The sequence below is a fragment of the Zeus faber genome (assembly GCF_960531495.2).
Source record: "Zeus faber genome assembly, chromosome: 6".
Classification (NCBI taxonomy): domain Eukaryota; kingdom Metazoa; phylum Chordata; class Actinopteri; order Zeiformes; family Zeidae; genus Zeus; species Zeus faber.
The window spans coordinates 6,891,057-6,913,052 of NC_137201.1; the positions used below are offsets into that span (position 1 = coordinate 6,891,057).

At 43.7% G+C, this 21,996-nt stretch overlaps 1 protein-coding gene across 1 annotated transcript in view; it reads left to right on the top strand.

Moving 5' to 3' along the window:
- LOC307231606 (guanine nucleotide-binding protein G(o) subunit alpha-like) overlaps positions 1 to 21,996 on the top strand; it is a gene marked incomplete at both ends in the record, with an annotated part of 99,536 nt that overhangs the window by 16,579 nt on the left and 60,961 nt on the right. Inside the window, one exon of the mRNA XM_080002371.1 lies at positions 3,941 to 4,082. Coding sequence (XP_079858497.1) covers positions 3,941 to 4,082 — 142 coding nt within the window. The remainder of the gene's footprint in view (positions 1 to 3,940; positions 4,083 to 21,996) is intronic.

The following is a 21,996-nucleotide window of genomic DNA, read 5'->3' on the forward strand; positions in this document are numbered from 1 at the left end:
GTGTGTGTGTGTGTGTGTGTGTGTGTGTGTGTGTGTGTGTGTGTGTGTGGGGGGGGGGGACTTATCCCAATTGGTTCTGGTGTATAAGGTATTATGTCGTAGCCCACCCGTGCTCGGCACAAAGGCAAGGCCTGCCCCACCACAACTGGCCAGACGCCCCATCTAGCCGCACCCATCCACGTAGCCCAGTGTGCTCAGCGCAGAGCACCTGGATGTCAGCCCCCCCCGCTGATGCCCTCAGGCCGCCCATTAGGTGGGCCCCCCACTACCCAAGGCACCTGGTGCACCCGCCTCTGAGAAGCCAGTAGTGGGGAAAAGGCTGATATCTGCCCACCGCACCCCAATCCACACCCACGACAGCAAGTGGCCTCCTAGGGGCCCCGGAAGCCACTTCCTGTGGGAAGTGCTATAGGATGTAATTTAGTAAAAACTAGATGTTCGGTGTAAATACTTAACTTTTAAATAAATCCTGCGCTTCAGTACTTCAGTAATGGCGAGACTGAATTTGCCGCATTACATTACGTTCTATGCACATGCACCCCCCCTCACCCCTTTAGAGATAGAATCGTCTGTCGACGATTGCCACCCCCCAGTGATCCCCGATTGGAATTTAGCACTATCGGCAAAGCCTACTGTGGACACGCACTTGATGCCTTTATTCTTCGTCACACAGTCAAGTAATCTTACAGCAGTTTGGGTTTGAGTGCCTTTCCTAAGAGTCAGTTATCGGTCTGACACAAGGTTAAAATCCTATCTGAGAAAATCCCCAATACATAAATTGGCTACAAAGTGTAATATCAAACAGCTCAGATGATAAAGAAAGGCGATTTCATCTGTATGATCGGTCAAAGATTGATAAATTCAACCCTATTAAAAGTGCACGTTTGGATGCATCCCTAATACCAAGTTAGCGGCTCCAAACATACACCCACTATTGCCTAAGCAAAAGTGAAGCGGAGATGTAAGCGATAGAATGAAAGAGGAAACATAGCAGCTTGTAGACAGCGGCAAGAAACGCAGGACTTAGAAGAACCCGATCCGTCCAGCGACAAATCTGATCTGCTGCGCAATCAAGGCATTTAGGGTATATATAGTTTGTGTGTCTCTGTTTTGTGGGTCATTTGTACACCTTGATCCCAGCTAATTGTGTTTCAAATTTTCTCTGGATGTTGAATTGTCTCTTTGAGAGTCAGCGGCACATTCACACACAAAGTCATTTTACGAGCATGGAATGTTTCACTGAGAGCTTTAGTGCCCCACGGTCTGAAGGCTGTGTCAGGTCATTTCGTTGTGTTGTCGTTATTAGTTATACTGAACAGCTTTCAGGCCATTTTAGGACCAAATAATACCTGACAGGTGCCCCCAATCAACACTGAAAACGTAGACATAGGATAAGGGATGAAATCTTCCTGAAAATATCTGACGTTCACAATTGCTGTAGGAGGCCTGTGTTGTGAAGTAAGGTGTATATTTTACAAGTATAACTTTTTTGGGAACCATCTCTGCAACACAAAAGACGATTGGATGATCTGTTTATATGGCATGCTGCCTCATTGATACAAAACATTCCACATAGTGTCTGAGGTCCACCGACCTGGACGCCCCTCGCTTCCATACATTGTATATCTTCAACATGTACTGTACACATACTGAGACGTGATGAAGAACAGATACACAGACGCTCACATATTCAGAAATACTGAGGGGATGTTTTGGTTTAAAGCAGCACTATGTAACTTTTGGGATTTGGCACCCCTAAAGTTTCTGAGTGTAATTGCACTTTTACGTCACTCGTAAATGGCGGTTTCGTACCAAAGTTACATAGTGTAAGAAGAGGTTTTGGGGAGTTGGGTGGGAATGACAGAGGTGCCATTCTACATATTACAAGTCAATGGACCATCAAAATGATTTTGAAGCTGTTATTTTTAGGTTAAAAAAAAAGTTACATAGTGTTGCTTTAAACCCAGTGCTCTTTCTTCTACTGTTAATGTCACACATGATTATCCTGGCCAAAATAATTGCGATTCATGATATTATCCCTATCATCAAAATATGCTTAAAATGGCACTAAAACATACTGGAATCACTTTACTTTACATTTTGTTAAGAAACAAATATTTGTTTTTATTGCATCATGGGACACATCTTTTTTTTGTGGACATGCTACTGATCTGTACGTTGACCTGTGACCTTTTCATCTTCCTCACAAAACCCTCTCATGCTGTGGAATGGGTGTGCTGTGCTGAACGGCTCCAGCTAAGATAACTTGCTTGCTTTAGCGTCACGCCAAAGAAGAAAGTCAGTCATTGAATGAAAAACAAGTTATAATCTTCCTTCAAAGCCTGCTATTTTGGAGTTTCACGTAAATCTCTTGTGGTTTAGCTGCTGGAACCTCCATAGCTCGATAGAACAAACGCCAAACAAACTCCCTTCCGAGGTAGACGTCAACATGGAGCTGCCATTTTTCAATGTATTTTTTTCAATAAAATAAATGGACACCCTAGGCATGCTAACCACAACAACACGTAGGAGGGCACAGCAACAGCAACGCCAAGGGTAGCTATAATAATAATAATAATAATAATAATAATAATAATAATAGTCATACAGGGTGGCAATGCTGTGTAAAAACACAATAAATAGAGGACAGAATGATTTTGACCCATTTCTATTTTTAAGTGCAATACTTAGACATTTCTGAGTGTATTTTCAATAATTCTATTCATCACTGTTTTTCCCATGGATGGATGGATGGATGGATGGATGGATAGCAGCTGTTTCTCTTTTCCTGTTGGTCTGGTTGTCTGTCCTGTCGCCGTGAAGACAGTTTGACATTTGAAGCAGCAGGATAGTAAGCTGTTGGCACTGTGGGCCTAAATGTCAGCACACACGCGCACACACACACACACACACACACACACACACACACACACACACACACACACACACACACACTGGCTTTGTCTCTTAGTGCCCTTTGTACTCTCCCTTTGCCCCCTCCCTCCAATTTAGCTACTGTTTCCTTTTTGTCATATGCCCCCAACCAACGCTCTGACTCCCAACCCCTCCATATGTCCCTTCCTCTCATCTCCCCCACACCTCTTCTCCTATTTTTGCCTTTCTTCTCTTCCTCTGCTTTCCCTTCTTTTCCTCCCCTCTCCAGCATCCCTCCACCTTTATTTTCCACCACCTGTCCATACCTCCCTCTCCCCAAGGTTGAGGTGTCCCAGGAACCACAGGCACTATGGGACTCTTCAAGGCACATCACATGCTGCTTATCATTAGGAGAGAGGGAGAGAGAGGGAGACAAATAATACAAATAACACCTTTTTCCCCAAACACAAAGAACAAACTACATTGATGGAGAACGTAATCGACTGCTCATGTCCTTCTTCGACTGCCTGTATGTGGAGGGCTTCTAGACAATTCTGGTGAAATAGAACATTAATTTTGTGATGTCACCAATCTGCACCTTTTTTTCCATCTCTCTCTCTCTCTCTCTCTCTCTCTCTCTCTCTCTCTCTCTCTCTCTCTCTCTCTCTCTCTCTCTCTCTCTCTCTCTCTCTCTCTCTCTCTCTCTCTCTCTCTCTCTCTCTCTCTCTCTCTCTCTCTCTCTCTCTCTCTCTCTCTCTCTCTCTCTCTCTCTCTCTCTCGTCGGAGGCGCAAACTCAAGGGGGCAGGTTCAGGCTTGTCGGTGTTCTGGGAAATGAGATAGAGAAGGAAGACAGATGCATGGAGGAAAGACAGTCATTGGGGACCACCGCGCACACACACACACACACACACACACACACACACACAGATGGAGTAACATATCACACATCGGTCTTAAAAGTTGTTATGCTGTTGGACTCTCCTATGTGTGGCTGTGTGTATGTGCACGCATTTGAACAAAAAGTCCCGGTTGATTAACTGACATACGTGTACGTGTTGTTTCCAGGATCATCCATGAGGACGGTTTCTCGGGCGACGACGTCAAGCAGTACAAGCCTGTTGTCTATAGCAACACCATCCAATCTCTGGCCGCCATCGTCCGCGCCATGGACACCTTGGGCCTGGATTATGGGGACAAGGAACGCAAGGTCAGCACACGCACTCAAGCCAAAATACTTTGAAGCCCACACGGACACATCACACACACACAAATACCCTGTCGATACAGCCCACCCATCCACTTTTCACACAGTTTCAATGGCACACACACACACACACACACACACACACACACACACACACACACACACACACACACACACACACACACCCACACACATATACAAAGTCTGACATCAACACCCAGCAAGTGAGTGTGATTTGGATTTGATAAAAGAACAGGGATCACCTGGCAAGCTGGGGGGTCAGTGTTTCATAGACTGTCATTTGGAAGTGCTTAAGTAACACACCTTGTCCATACAGTTACTGACCTATGAATCTGCATAATGATTTGGCCCTTACTGTCCACCGTACCAGTTCACTGATCAAAGACAAATCAGTCAAAGAAAAACTTGTCTTTTCTTTATATGCTTAACTGCCACAATTACAGTACGCCTGTAATACTTCTACAGTTAGGCCACAAGGCCGATATCTTGATGAGTTAACCTTTGAATGAGTTAACCATGACTGTTTATGTCATCAATCCAGGTCAATTATTCATGAAGTAATAAAGCTGTTCACCCCGTGCAGGTGTGCGATCCATAGACTGCAGGGCTGAAGGACGACTGACGCCAGGCAGTTAATCTTTGTACAGAGCAACCTGTTAATGTGTAGCAACTTCCCCTAAATTCACCCACATCAATTGCAACACAATAAGTTCAACATTTTGAGGCTGTGTTTTTATGCAGCTTGAGTGGTCAAGTGTAAAATCATAGCCAAACTACTGCTCATGTCATCTATTTTGTTTAATGCTTTCGGGTTTATATCCTTATTTCAGTTGCTTGACACAACTTGGCTAAAAATGTATTGTCATATTGTGCTCATTGTTTTGATTGGCCCACTGACCAACCCTGCCAAGTCTCAAGGGAAGCATCTACAGTATGTCCATTAAAGGTCACCTTTATGAGATATTAAATTGTTAGATTGTAAATAGCACTGTCACTGCCAGACGTTTTTAAAAATTTTAGCTCTAAAGGTTGACTGTTAATTATCCAAGGCGGCTCCCCCAAGTCGTTTGGGTGAATCAGACGTCGACGTAGAAAAATCCTCCACCTCGAGAACCCACTGTCCATTATTGGCACTAGCTCGCTGCGTGGGGTCGGAGAGCATCATTTGCCATGTTATTGATACTACAGTTAATGGGATTCGGGAATTACCTAACTGTGTCTTTGTTATGTTTGGCACATTAATGGAAGATAATCAACGTCGCCCATTTGGTTTAATGTTATTTGTAATTTACAGAGCCCAGAGACGAATGAAGTACTTGAAACATGTAAACAGTTTGAGAGATGGAAGACGCATCTTATTCATTTGCAGAGATTGCTTATATGAAATGACAGATGCACACATAATTAAGATTAACGGTGATCTCTGCCAATTCTTTTCTACGCCGTCTTGTAGGCCTCCCAAAGTAATATAATCTATGATGATGGGGAAGATTAACTGGCTGTTCATGATTAGGTTATGGGAATGAAGATGTGGTAACCACTATGCGTCAAACTGAATTCTGCATCCTTGCGATGGCAACTGGAGAGCATTTCCAATGTAGCTAATTCTGAACCCTGACCCTTGGCCCCTATGTGACCCCTGCCCAGTATCACGCAACTGAGAAATGGCTTTTTTCATTTTTATACACAGAAAACACACACACACACACGCGCACACACACAAAACACAAACGTGTGCCATTGATCATGACCTTTATAGAAGGCATGCATATTTTTAATCACTGCAAAATAACTGATATTCCAAGTGGAGAGAGGCTTAAATAACAATACTGGTTTTGATTAGGATACTGTGTGTGTGTGTGTGTGTGTGTGTGTGTGTGTGTGTGTGTGTGTGTGTGTGTGTGTGTGTGTGTGTGTGTGTGTGTGTGTGTGTGTGTGTGTGTGTGTGTGTGTGTGTGTGTGTGTGTGTGTGTGTGCGCGCGCTTAAGATAGATCAGTATTGTATTTCCAGTGAGCAGAGGTAAGGAAAAGGGGCCCGAGGTACAATGAATTGTTGTTGCTAAGTAATCATTGAAGGAAATACGCGTGTGTGTGTGTGTGTGCTCTCATGTCCTTGCGCTGTGTCAGAGGTCATCTGCCTGGAGCGACCCCTTTGCTTTAATCTGCCATCCATCCATCCATCCATCCATCCATCCATCCATCTATCCATGAGGAGCTCGGTTAAGAATTGATGGACTAGGCGTTTTCTTCATGTCCCAGTTACGAAATGCTCCCTGTGACGCGAGTGCACAATATTTTTTCACCGTCACCATGGGAACAGAGTGTGCAGAGAAAGCGCAGGAACCAAGTTCATCAATGCCTTATGCCTCAGTATATGTGTGTGTTGGGAGATTATTGTATATTAGCAGTGTTTCCACAAAAGTGTGACATGTCGTGAATTAATTCATTTTCTCCTAGAAATGGTACATTAAATATGTTATCTTTTTGTCTATGTTTGACAACCTAAGAATTATTGTAATCCACACACCCCGCCATGCCTCAGTGATGTTAAGAGACCCCAAATGGGGGCCTGTACCCTAAGTTGGGAACCACTGCTGCACCCCTTCCAATACCCTCTTCTTCTCTGGTCCTGGCCAGTAGCTATGGTGACCCAGTGTTTTGCCTTCCTCTCAACACATTCCACAAGCCAGTGTCCAAGGCCAGTGTGGCACAAACACACACACACACACACACACACACACACACACACTCATACACAGGCTGCAGGCTTGAAATAGGCCTTGTGTTGCCACTGCTGTATGAATCTGGAAGCAGCTCCTTCAGATCTCTCTAAGGAGACACTCGGCCATAAAAGGGCTCCAGGGCCATGAGCACCAATCAGATTCAGCCCCCTTTGATGCTGATTCTTCTCAGATTTATTTTTCCACCACTAGCTTATAGATTTGGAACATTTCTGGAAATTCTAGGCATTGTCCTTTCAGTCCAAGGAACCATTTGGCCAGTCATTCACTGTCCTCAGATAAGTTAGCTTGCCTCCAGAGGGGATATCGTTGGTGTGTTGTCCTTTAGTCAACAACCCCCTTTTCTCTCCGTATGCTGCTGAATCCTATAAAAGACCACTGTGGACAAAAAGATGTTCAAATTCCTTTGGCATGTTCCCTGATGTGAAGGACGCCTTCTCTTGAGCTCAATAAAGTTATTCTTACTTGTATTCTCACCAAGATTGGAGGTTTAAGTGGTAAACGCGAACTGCCACCACACACTGGAGGAGAATTGTTGTCCTCCGCTGATAGTGAGTTGCTCCGACGCTCGCTCACACTAAGAAAAAAAACAAACAGACTTCTCAGATCGACAAAAATGTTATTGGGGATCCGCAAAAGTAGTCGTTGATTACTTTGCAATGCAAAACTCTAAAATTGAATTTGAGGACAGTTATTTCATTCTATTTCATTTATTTGTTGATAAATTATTAATTATTGTTGATACTTATTAATCCTTAAAAGAAATGATGAGTGAGTAGACTGCAAAAACGTGGCAGAGCTATAGTGGTACACAATGTACCCGCTACTGTAGAATAGCATGTACAGTATACTTCAGTGAATCCTATCATATGCCCTTGGTGCTTGCTAGTGTTTCATGCATGGTGTTTATGTGTGTGTGTGTGTGTGTGTTTGTGTGTGTGTGTGTGTGTGTGTGTGTGTGTGTGTCTGTGTGTGTGTGTGTGTGTGTGTGTGTGTGTGTTAGCCTGATGCCATACCCCTCAGCGACATTTTCTATTCTCTTATTGCTTCAGTGCATCCATACAGTCATTTGGGCAAAAATAGCCCAGCTTTACAATATGTGCATGCATGCGCTTAGCACTCTTGTGTGTTCTCTTTAAAGCCCTGTGTGCGTGTGCGTGCATGTTCTGTGTGATGTGGTCATGTATGTGGTCAGGCTTGTTTGAAAGAGCAGATTGAGTCTGAGACAGAGGGAGCAAATGGCGCCAGCGGTAGCGACACACGTGAACAGATACACAAGCTCTGGACCGCACATCTGTTCACATGCAGCAAGAAGTAACTTGGACAGGGACCGCTTCAAGAGAGCCATCTTCATAAAAAAAAAACAGATAAAAATACGACAAAGTATTTGGACAGTGGCTGAAAATCCAACGCCTTTTTCACCTGTTGAAAAGGGAAGAACAACATCTGGATCTGCTACTGAGCGTTGATGCTCGGTTGTAATTCCTTTGCCTTTATTGGTACCACTGTCATAGTCCTAAGCAGCAGTTTGATGGACTCTTGTGAGGCCTTAGGAGGAAATGGCGGGAGAGAAGACTTGTTACAGAAACCAGTGAGTCATCCTTTTGGGCTTGTCTTTGGTGTGGGAGGGAACCCCTTGGAGACCATAACACTTCATCGTTAAGGAATAGGAAAATGCCAAGCAAGAAACATAACACATCTTCAGCCCTAATTCTTTGTCAGGCATTCCAAAAGATACATTTTTGTATTTTTTCATGTTTATTGAATAAATCACAAAGTATAGTTAGGCTGTAAGGTGCTGAGGAAGTCAATTTTTTTTTTGGGGGGTGGCGGCGACGACCAAAAATGCAGTGTTGTGTTGCCCAATCTTGCCAAGCGACAATCACCTGCAATTCAGCAAATTGTCTTAAGTTCAACCTTGAAAAAAACAGACATGGAAGTCTCAGTATCTATTTTACTTCCTCTAATGTGTGCCTGCGTTGTGATTTTGAATGCTATTGTTCCATTAAGGAGATATTGATGCTTAAAATTGCGTATATCAGGGTGGGGCATTTAGCCCCAGACTGAGCCCTAATGCAACGTTTGGCTCATCATGATAAGAGAGAGGTTGTAAAGAGCACAGCTGTCCTGTGTGTGTGAGTGTGAGTGTGTGCGTGCATGTGTGTGTCTGGGTGTGTGTGTTAGGGTTGGGCAATATGTCAAAAATTTCCAACCTGCAACCGCCAGCCCAACCCCCAGTGGTGGGGGGGCACAGGGAGCAGAGCGGAGCAGATCTCAAGCACCGCTCCATACACCGCTGTCTCCCTCTCCCTCTGCAACCCTATATGGGATTATTTTGGTTTTAAACCGAACGCAACTGGCCGCAGTGTGGAGGTTTGGTTAAAACAAACCACTTAATTAGATGGCTTTTTTTTATTTTCCATTTTCTGGGACCACTTTCTAAAATCTCACAACAACAGATGAAGAGTCGAGGAGAGAAAGAAAAGGATAAAATCGTGTAATTATCCCAGTCTGGGTCTCTGCTCCCTGGAGGAGGAGGTGGCGCCTGGCTCCCCCAGGACTGGCCCCCCACCCCCTGGTAACAGGTGTGTCTTGAGTGCACACTGCATCGCCGCGTTGTTCCTCCAATATCTGAACCGAACTGAACCAAACCAAAGAAAGAAAGAAGGAGAGAATGTTTCAGAGTGACCTAGAAATTAGGTTTACAGTGATTTATTTCTCCAGACGGGGAGGAACGCATTGGGAATGGAATACCAGTTCCTGTTATCGGATGCTTTGAATTCTGCTTTACAGGTCATTAAATTATCAAATTAAAAGGAAAGAAATCACCCAAAAAATGGCCTAAAAAAACGCCAATGGACAATATATTCGTGCAATCGCCCAAGCCTAGTGGGTGTGTGTGTCCGTGTGTGTATGCTTTTGTGCGTGCGTACAACCCACTTCTATATGACAAAGACGACACTATTAAAGAGTGGATGTGAACCTTTGAAGTAACCTTTGCTTGCGTGCGTGCGTGCGTGCGTGCGTGCGTGCGTGCGTGCGTGCGTGCGTGCGTGCGTGCGTGCGTGCGTGCGTGCGTGTGTGTGTGTGTGTGAGACACAGGATGGTTTCCCCCATAAGCTCCCAAAAGGTCTGTATCTAGTCCTAGACTTATAAACTACACACACACCACACACAGTGAAAATCTCTCTCACACACAGACACACACATACACCAGCCGTCCCACACAGTGTGTGTGTGTGTGTGTGTGTGTGTGTGCGTGCATGTGTTTGAAGTGTGTCAATCTGCCACCTTCATGCAGTGCTGAGCACTCTTTCATCTTTCCTCTCTCCGCTCACTGTTCTCCTCTTCTGTTTTACACACAGCTTCTCCACTTCTTTACATCATCTCCTCGTCTCCCCTCTTCACCTCTCGTGCACCTGTGTCATCGCCTCTTCTCCTTTTCCATTTTCCTCCTTTTCCATGTTCCCCTCTTCCTCTCTCTCCTTCCCGCACTGTGACTGACAGGCCCCGTCAATCACCCCTCTCCCCCCTCCCCACTCCCCCCCTTCAATCAGATCCAATAGATCTATAGCTACTTAAGCCCCTGATTGGCTGGCCCCATCGATCAGCCAAGACCTTTTTGGCTGCCCAACCCCCTGTGATGACAGTTCAAACACCCCCCCCCCCCCCCCACACACACACACACACACACACACAGGGTGGGCGGGAAAGAGACAGAGGCAAGGTTGGAGATGCAGAGAAAGTAAGACTTCGCCTCAAAAGTGAGAAAGCTCTGTTTTCATTAGATCTTGCAGCAGGGAAAGAAATAAAAGCCAACCGTATCCTAGCAACTGAAAAGAGACAATACTGTACGTGAGAATTGGGAAGCATTTATTTATTTATTATTAAAAAAAACCCAAAAAAAACATTTCTGGGGTGCAGGCGTGTGGCAGTCTCTACGTGGGCGTGAGCCTGGTTTTGTCGTGTTACCGTATTTCCTTGTCAGAGATCGATCGGCCACCGATAATGTTTTCACGCCGCGGTCGCCACTGGTCAATTAGCGGACGTGGAGATAACGCGACGAGAGAGGATAGAGAGGCGGTAGATTGAGAAAACCATAAAAGTATGTTATCGATTGTTATCGGACATTATTATTTTCTTTTATTTTCGGGATGAGGGTGTGTCAGAGAGAGGCGAGGTGAGGGTTGAGCGAGAGAGGTCGGGAGGGAGAGGCCACCAGGAAGCCATTTCCATTAAGATGAGAGGTGACTGCCCAATGGCAATATCTTTATGCTCATCGTGATCAGTGATGGTCTAAACCGGGGGTGATTGATTGGCTGAAAACACACACACGCACGCATGCACACACACGCACACACACACACACACACGCAAACCAAATAATTATTGGGAATTTCTCTATTGTGGACATTTGTGTGTGTATGCATGTATTTGTGTGTCTGAGTGTGTTAAGGTCTTAACAAAACAGTCATACACTTGAGAACAGGGTTCTTACCAGGTGCCAGCCTGCACGCATTTTGTGTACCAACTATGCAATTCTTCAAAATACACAGGTACAAAATGCTAACTAGGCAAAAATAAAGTGTTTATATATAACTACAGTATATATGTAAATATAGTGAGGAGTGAAGAGTACCCAAACACCGGGAGACTCCCTGTTACACTTTTGTGGTACTCAAAATATTTCCCAACATTGGCAAGTCTGCGTAACGTAATAAAACATTTGAGGAAGCTCTTTTATGACGTTTATGCCAGGGAAATGTAGATTTAATCAATCATGGTTGGAATTAGACACTTAGATGACAATAAGATTAATAACATATATTTAGATATATACTAGATATACTAATATAAATAATAGACAATGAGACTAAGATTATATTACATTTTAATAAATACGTTGATCATTGCACCTTGAAAATCAATTAAATTTATCCTCGAAAATTTAAAAAATTGTGATTGAAGAAGTAGTTGAAAGATGTTGAATTTAATTTTGTAATGCCAGAATTAACCCTGCGAGAATCAGTTTTTTGGTTTTACAATACAATCAACCGATTAGTTATTAGTATGGATGTTGATAACCTAAAACAGAGTAGTGGTGGCAAGTGGAATTGCGGTCAAATGAATTGATAAAAATTGTCGCAAATAAATAATAGGGAATTGGGTGAGTTACTTCTACTTATTTGAGTCATTTTATAAGTTATTCTATTGACTCCTTTTGGTGTTTATTAAATGAACAACATTGCTTATTTTGAATTCAAACGAACTGAATCTATTCCCGGTAGATGAATCGTTTTCAAATGGAATTCTAGTAGATCGAATCAACGTTTAACATTTGATTGATTGGTCAATGGGATTTTGTTACTTTAGTGCAAAAGAAACAAGGAAGAATTTAAAAGAAAGAAAGCCCCATATTCCTATACATTCCTCAACTGCGTACATTTGCATATGTCCCTGTGTGTTTCCGTGCACAATGTGTGTGGGTGCCTCCCTCTGTAGCTCACCGCCTCCTTGCCGCTGAGGGTCTGGAAGCATCATATGACGAGCACGTGGGCCAGATAACAACGGCAACTTGATGCCCATTACAAGGACCACCATATCACGACGCCTCAGCACACAGGGCTGTAAACTACACAGGTTTTCCTTTGTACCCAAATGCACAGGGATAGCCCGTTGACATTGAAAAAATTAGACTAGTAAACTCTGTTCAACTAGATAAGTGTTTTGTTTACAAATTTCACTTTTACTCTTACTACTTTCTGAGACCATTGGACCTTTTGTGTACGCAGATGACTCAATTTGTGGTGGAGACTAGAGCTGGCTGATTGACCAAATCAAATATATTATTATTATTATTATTATTATTATTATTATTATTATATTTATTTGTGAATATGTCAATATCAATAGTTTGGCGATGTTTTGAGGATGACTTTTGTTGCTTTTTTGACGTTATGACTAGATGATATGAACAGCCAATTGCATTACTTTGCTGTAATAATTGGAAGACAACATTCAACTGTATTACAATCTCATGATGAGAAAAATCCCAGAGGATATCTAGCTTCATATCATCATATCCATATTATATCTGAGTTGCCAGCTGTATCACACATCCATAATGAATGGAGGAAACTTGCCCTTATAATGAGATGAACATGCTCATTTTGGAATGTAAGAAAGCGTAGCTTCAACAACTTTGTGCCTTCAACAAACATGGAAGCCTGGCAAAACAGGGTAAGCGTTTGTTCTGCAGATGTGTGTGTGTGTGTGTGTGTGTGTGTGTGTGTGTGTGTGTGTGTGTGTGTGTGTGTGTGTGTGTGTGTGTGTGTGTGTGTGTGTGTGTGTGTGTGTGTGGTAACAGTGCATATTACAACATCATCTGAGTGAAGAGGAAGTTTGTGTGAGTTTGCGTGTGTAGCCGTGGATCCGCCTGTTGCGTTTGCGTTTAAACGCAGCGCAGGGTCACCGCAGTGGATTGGGAGGAATGTATTTGTCCATCTGCGCTGTGTGGGTGCGTGCATGTGTTGTTCCCTTGATACAACAAGATCTTATACCCCTCCAAAAATAGAGTGCGATGGTCGTGTGATTATCACAGGATTAGAGTTTTGGTCGTGTGTGTGTGTTTGTGTGTGTGTGTGTGTGTGTGCGTGTGCGTACAAGTGTACATGTGTCGGTCTATCCATCCATATACGTGGGCTATATCTAAGCGTGGTGTGCGCGCATCTCCAGCAGTTCTTCCCAGGGATACTGGGCGGTGGGGGAGGGGTGGTGGAAGAGGGGTTGGGGGGGAGGGGTGGAGTTAAGAAACCCCAGGGGCCGCGGTACTCAGGTGCTGAGCGAGACAGCAACGGAGCCCAGAGGATGTTCCCTCGAGAGGGGGGGGGGGGAGGGAGGGGGAGAGAGAGGGAGGGAGGGAGGGAGAGAGAGAGAGAGAGGGAGAGATTCCAGCGTCAGGTCGCACCACACCTTACATTCCGAAACGGACGCAGTCGATGAATAAAGGATATGACACTGTTGCTCTTATTAAACGTTTTTCAAACCGTTACGCTTAGATGTCGAACTGAGCCAAGTGTGATCGCACACACAGACACACAAGCCTGGACATGCGCCAACTTCCTAAGGTGACATTTCGGGTCATTAGGTCCCTGGGGGCCACTGCAAGTTCCGCCAATAGGAACAACATGTAATCGCAACAACAGAAGATGAGGCCATCCTGGCTCAGCTGGCGCGGCCACAGACGTGGGAAAAGATGTTTTCAGAAATCCACGGCTGCTTTGTCTCCCATCAGTTTGGACTCAGAAATCGGCCAAAGTACACGACCGGACAAGCTTGCTTCAAGTAGGAAGGCGTCCGTGCCTCGTCTTGACTCTCTCGAGCCTGACTATTGAATCAAGCAAAGCCAAGGGGGCTGTACTTAAAAATTGTTCAAAAAAATCTTGTTCTGGCTGTGAAAAGCACATGTGTCAATGTAGTTAATTTAGCCAGGACTACAAAGCCCAGTCCCTCCAGGAATTTGCGATTTCACGATAACAATAATTAATGCAAATTCCCCGAATACTTTTGTTCATTAAGTGGCCAAAGCAACAGACGGCTTAATCGTGTCACACCTTCGCCTACGTCACGGTCATACAGTGCAGATTTATTTTGCTGCTCACTGCTTACTAAAGATTATTTCATAGACTTATTACTGAAACCGAGGCAAAATAACAGAATTATTATTTTTTTACATTGAGCCCATGGTTCTTTATGTTTGGAAAATACTAAAGATATGGTAAAATATTTCAAGTTGTTTCTGAGATATGTGATATTCTGTGAAAGGGTTTTTAGCACAGACAGTATGACTCTTCATTATGTCCTATCACTCTTTCCCATTTAAAACAAAAAAAAAGTTCTGATTTGACTCACAATTTCTGCCAATCCCTACAATTTTACTGCAAAATAAAAAGCCAGTACAAAATCCGGTATTTTTGGTCACAAGGAAATCCAAAATCCTGGAGGGATGCAGAACAGTATCATTTTTACTCACATCGTTACATGGAACCAACAACTCAATATAGCTTTAGTTGGTTTGCCAGTTTAGTTGGGTCAGTTTTCTGGTACTGTGTGGCAGCACACACTTGGTGCAAGCTTAAATAGACTGAAACAAATTTAACCTGTAGCAGGTCTATTACTATTGGAAGTTTTGTTCAAGTGATATTACATCACTGCCGATATGTGGATGTAAATGAATATGTGACCCACCACAGACTTTAGGTACATTTGGTGGCTTTTGTCTTTTTTTTCCCCATTGAAAGTGAAGAATCAGAGCTTCAAATATTATATATAAATATATAAAGCTATGCCTTGCTAATGACAAGGGTGTGGCAAACTGTGTTTCTGAGATAATCACTTCAAAGTTTTCCCCCCACACTTTGCTTCATTCAGCCAGCTCCCAGAATGCAAATGAGTTGGAGGACCAACAAAGTCGCAATTGCTACTCTCCCCTGAATGGGGACTTGACACCCTGCTGAATGGGGATGTTGCATTGTTCTGCATTGTTCTTGTGTTTTGAGGGAAAGTTGAACATCATCATCAACACACATGTTTTGTTTATAAAAAAGCTTTTATTTAACAGTAAGAATATGCATGTATTATAAAAGTGGAGTTATTTAAGAGTTTAAAAGCGCAGACAACACAACAAAATGTAGACTCTATCAATAATAGTCTCTATATATACAGCCTTGGTGTGTAAGTTAATTTATAAATGTGGGTATGCCAAATATCTTCAAAGTTGTTGGGGTTATTATGTGGGCTAACCCGGACCCTACCCCAGCCTCACTCTGAGAGGCTCTGGCTGCATTTGCAGGTAAACTTGAAAATCTTGTCCATTTCTACTTGTTTATAATCTGCATCACCAACCTCAACGGACTTCATCACGTCATCAACTTCTTCCATTGTAACGGGCATATCGTCGGTCTCTTCCGGTGGTTCTTGAACATATTCAGTTTCATCGTCACATTCAGGTTGAATTCAGCTGTTTGAAATGTTCTCCAAGTCAGTTTCAGCATAAATTTCAGCATCACTATCGGAGAACTAACTATCATCGCGGAATATCGCGGTTTCACATTGTGACTTCACATTACATGGAATATGGAGGAATGATCTTCACCTGGAGGGTCGCTTTAAAGGAAATGATCGATCGGCGTCGTTCAGCGCTGTTCAGCGTCTCGGTCACATGTAATAGATGTAACGGGGATATTTAACTCCATGTTTTTTTTCCCCCAACAGTTTATATATGAAACTCAGTTTTGAAAATAGGTTGAGAGATAAAAAAAACAAAACTCAAAGGAACACAAATCTGGAAAAATCACAATTTCCTTCTAGAAAGGTTTTTTTATTTGATTTTAGAAATGCGCGACAATGCAGGTTTTGCTACGGTGTGTCACCTATGTGCCTGGTTTCTATTACCTGCCTCTATCTCTCCGATGCCTTCACTCCGTTCCCCAACTGTTGAGGCTAATTGGGCCAGGCTAAAAATAAATACCTGCCTATGCGATTAACATCTGTCAGATACTCTCCTATTGCGAGTTTTGTTGTGGGTGTCTCACAGATCAGAGCACATTTTAAAATCACGAAGGTCACAAAACAAAGTTGTACCCATCGCTATGAGGGGAAAAAAAAGGAATCTCTATAAACAGTATATGGCAGCTCATCTTTTGCTACCGCTCCATTACCACTGTAGATTGGTCTTTCACGCCCGAGTCTTCAGCATATGGCCTTTTCATGACCCTGTAAAAACACAGAACTGTGACGTGAAAGGTGAATACCTACAAACTAATGCTGTGTATTTGACAGGATCTTACGATTCAATTCGATTTCGATTTACATGATTCAATCCCATATTAATTAGGTTGCGTATTGACGAGAGGCTCATGATACGATTCTATATCCATATATTTACATTTTATATATAATAAGAATTGATACAAACATTTCAGTGTACCAGCCGACCTGACCTCAAAAACAGAATTTACATAGTTCAATTCATTTGTGACGATGGTGTTGTGTCATTTAAGCTTAAAATGGTGACATTACGTCCAAAAAACTTTTCTCTCGTCTGAAATCTGATGAACCAGTGAAGAAGTCAGTTGTGTTGTATAGGCAGTAGTGTTGTTAAAAACCCATTCGCTGCCTCTGTGTTTCGCCACACCATGCAAACAAGATGGCCTCCGTGCTACTGTATTGTGATGTGATAGCTGCGTCCCATTTCGCAGCTAACTTGGATCAGTAACGACTTGGCCGGTTAAATACGCAAAGAAACAATTCTCTCCGTGTGTCGCCGCCGGGCTGAGCGGCTGAAACGTGTCGCAGACTTCTCTTCGTCTGCGGCTGCTGCTAATTAGCCACGGCTAAAGATAGACACCTGGGTAGGTATGATTAACATGTCATCCCCTCGCTACTATCTGCCCAAAGTCAGCGCTCCCGTTAATTAAACTTTTGTAAAGATGGAGGACCACGGTGAGGAAGGCGGTGGAGACGAGGTAGGGAAATTCAAAGAAAATTGGAAGGAGGGGTGAAGGGGAAAAGAGAGACACATTTTAACACAGACTGTAGAGATGAGAGGGAAGAAGAGGAGGAGGAGGGTGAGCACAGGGTAGAGAGCGATACTTAAGGTGGGAAAAGAGTTGGAGGAGGCTCGTTAGGAAGAGGCAGAATGAAAGGGGTGATAGATCATAGTTCTTTGGTGAGGATGGAGGTGGGGAAGAGGGGAGAAGGGAGGATGCCGAGAGATGGCATTTCAAAATCAGAAAAGGTGGGGTGAAACGGGTGATGGAACCAACACGTCGGACTCCATCTCCCTTCCTACCTCATTGTTAATGAACGTAGACGTAGGTAACAAGAGGAAGGGGCGCGAGAGGCGCCACTGAGCCGTCCATTTCCGAGAGAACCAGAGAACGTTGACGGCCAAAGACAGGAGCGCGAGCGCTGCCCCCGTCGTGACACCTGACCCTGTTGCCACATGGCAACGTATCGAAACGCTTGGAATCCGAAGATGAAATACCTAAAGAGAAAGCCGAATATATGTTGCATACAAAAAGGTCACTATTCAGATAATCTAGTACTATATCTGGAGCCAGCACCTCACTTCCTGTTCAATCACTGTGTAGGTGGCTCTAAATCCAAGGACTGTTTTACTGTCTGCCTGTTTGTCCGTCCATCCGTCTCTGTTTTGTTATTTCTCCCATTTTATTCAGTTGTCCTAGTTTTCCATACTGTGACGTCAGCATCTCCACACTCAAACCCAAGTTAGAACACACACACACACACACACACACACACACACACGAGTGTGTGTGTGTGTGTGTGTGTGTGTGTGTGTGTGCGCGTGCGCGTGCGTGTCTATGCCTCCCATCGGAGTAGCCCATGAAAGCTGCTGTGCCATGTAGATGTAAATTATGGAGACTGTTTGAATCTATATTTGATGAATGCTTCTTATTTAGAAACAAGGCATTTGGGAGGACGTGTGTGTGTGTGTGTGTGTGTGTGTGTGTGTGTGTGTGTGTGTGTGTGTGTGTGTGTGTGTGTGTGTGTGTGTGTGTGTGTGTGTGTGTGTGTGTGTGTGTGTGTGTGTGTGTGTGTGTGTGTGTGCGTGCACACTCTGAAGCTTCATTATCTCCAGCATGGCTATCAGGGCCCCATTGAGTTCAGAAATAGGTAAAAAGCAGCTAATTTCAAGTTCAACTTTATTGTCATGTGTATTAAATACAATGAAATACTTGTGCTCTGGCTCTCGCTGCCTTGAGCATTGGCTCTAGAGATCACAAAATAGAACAAATGGCACTGGATGTAAAGTACTTATTGGCAAGATTTAACTTTTGCTGCTTGTTTGAAAAATGCAATATTCCGTGGTCCTAATTGCACCATAAGAAAAAAGATTGTAGGTGTGCTGTGTGACGGTGTCACACTGGTAGTCTTGATGGTTTGTTGCTACCCACAGGCTGTCTGCAGGTCCTTTAAATGTCTTAAAATTCACAAAGACCGTGTGAATTGATAAGGTCTTAATTTCAACATACATATTTCATATACAGTACATGCTGTTGTAACACTTCATCTGATTTTTTTTATCCGTATTTATATTTATTATTATTTATATTTGTGTTTGTAAAAAAAAAAAAAAAGAGGGTAAGAATTTTGCATCAGAGACAACATTTCAGGTTTTATTAAACCCTAATCCTACCGCTGAACCTATTGCTAAGAGACAATTTGTCCATAAAGTCTTGTATTTCATTATAGTTCGTCTTGTTGAGGTCTTACATTTCAGACTTTGATACCTGCAGACATCCTGTGAATAAACCCCAGACCCTCATTGATGTACTTATTAGTTGCTTGCAAGCAGACATTCTTACACACATACACACACACACACACACACACACACACACATACACACACACACACACACACACACACACACACACACACAGAGCCACTAAGTCAGCATGCGGTTTATTAGCGAGCACCCTTACAGTAGTTTTACACCAATAACCCTCCGAAAAACTATAAAACCAATAAACTGTGAATAGAGAGCTAGGAAATAAAAGCAGATGAAAAGATTGAGTAAACCAAATCAAAGTAATGGAACCAGGACAGTGGAAGACGACCCAAAAGGGAAATGAAACAGCAATGTTCAGACTCAAAACCGGCACGGAAACACATACACACTCAAAACTCGTCTTTGTTACATTGCACAAGGAGGCAACATGAAATCTGTAAAACTCCCAGCTTCACGCTGAACGCTGACCACAACAGCTGTTTATGGGTCTCAGAATCAAAGCGTTATTTTCAACTCGAAAGATTATGAACGGCTCAGTCAAGTAACTTTTTAGAGCTTAGCCGCACATTTGAGGCTTTCTTTAAACGGCCCGAGTGTCCCAATCGTTAGCTGTCGCCCTCTGAAATGTACGCCGAGACGACACGTGCACGGAAACGAGCAACAGACGTGCACGTATCGTGTTACACCGCCGATCTCTAATCACATGATGTACAGTTGATTTGCTGTAGTGCGGCATCAATGCAAGTAACAGTGAGGCCGCTTAATGATTTTCACATCTATTTTGCCCCACATAGAGAATGATTTTGTTTAAAATAGCTTTTCACCGATTGCGTTTGTCACGTCGGTTCGTGTGTGTGTGTGTGTGTGTGTGTGTGTGTGTTTGTGTGTTTGTGTGTTTGTGCATGTGCCTCTGTGCGCTGGCATTTAGGGGCTAATCAATGCCCTGACGACTACCGCTGCTAATTGAAGGTTAACAGATACCATCAGCATGACTCTCTCTCTCTCTCTCTCTCTCTCTCTCTCTCTCTCTCTCTCTCTCTCTCTGCCCTTCTCTCTTCCTGCCTCCAGTCAATACAGCTGTTCTCCTCAAGACTAGCATTATCACACACACACACACACACACACACACACTCCGATCAGACATACATAAGAGTACATGCATTACTCGTGTTCAGACCAGAGCTCTCCCATCCCTGCATCTAGGGTGTGTAATTATGCTCCCCTTTGTGGCACTGATGAGAGCTTGCTTAACTGGAACACACATTACCCATAAGCCCCTGCTTCTCCCTTCTCTGCTTCAAATGGAGAGAGAAACAGAGAGAGGCCAGGAAGAATGTAGAAATCTAACTCACTATCATAGTGATTCTACTGCATGCACTAGTTGCTGTTTGTGTGTGTTTTTGTTGTGACTGTTGTGTTTGTTTGTGACTACATTTAATTCCACTCACCGAGAGGGACACACAGGTTGTGGTGTAACCCTCAAATCGATAAGAAAAAGAGGAGGATGTGAGGATGATGGGTAATTGGTGAAGGGTGGAGATGAGAAGGGAGGAGAGGATGAGGGGATAGGTGAAAGGAGGAGGAAAAGACAAGATGAGTACGAGGTGTGGAGAGCAGAGAGGCTCACGGAGGGAGAGAGCGAGTGGATGCAGAGGTACGAGACTGGAGGCGTGAAGAGGAGAGGAACAGAGGGGAGTAGAGAAGAAGAAAAAAGGGGAGGAGATGAGGACAGAGGAAAGGAGAGGAGAAAAAGAGAGGAGAGGCTGTGGAGACGCAAGCCGCCATTTTGAATGAGCTTTGCTCTCACTCTCTCCCTCCCTTCTCCTTGTTCTCTCTCTCTCTTTCCCCATCTGCACATCCTTCTCTCTCTTTTCCCCTGCCCCAGTAATCACTAACTCGTCAATTATTAAGCTCATAAAAAAAGCTGCATCTCTCTGTTGATAAATTATTAAATCTTAAACGGGGGTGTCACCCCTGGGAACCCTGTGCAAGTACGCATCCATCCATCCATTCATCCATCCATGTTCACAGGGTTCCTACCAGGTCCTTGAGGTGCTTGTAGTGCTTGAATGTTGTCCTGAGAAGTGTAAGTAGTGGAATACTTTGAAAGTAGACTTGAAAGTGCTTGAAAAAAATGTGAGTCAGTGATATTCTCACTGGTTTTGTTTTCCAGAGTTGCTTTTACGACATGGGGGGGGGGGGGGGAGAGAGGGAGAGAGAGAGAGGGAGAGAGAGAGATAAAAAAAAAAAATGGAGAGAAAGGGAGAAGAATCTGTGATGTATTTGGCCCCCACCTGCTAACTGTTCTGAGCCAGAGTCCAGGCGGGTGATGGGCTTTTCTCTGCAGTTTGAAGGGGATCAACCTCAGATCGCCTTTTCCCCGACACCTCTGAAGCCGGAGGGTCTCTCTCACACACACACGCATCCTAACACACTCACTCTGCAGCATCAATCTGCCGAAGGACAGTAATCCTCATCCTCACCTTCTGCGACTGTTGGCTAGCGACGGACATGAACTTCTTTATAGAAATTAACAAAATATAAGAAAAATCTATCATTATAGTAAAGGGGGATTTCACAAATTTCTCTAAACATGCGACATGAAATACAACATGCAATCTATTTAAATAAGAAATAGGAAAAAGTAAATTAATTACTTGTCATTAAATATATTCTTGTGAATTCAAATTTCCGTATAAGACTAATCCAACTGTAGTTTATTACATTAGCAAAGCAAACAGCCGTCCCCCTCACCCCAACCCACACCCACAACAGCAAGCTACCGCCCAGGGGCCCCGGAAGGCACCTGGCGGCGCTCTCCGCAGCCCCGCCAGGT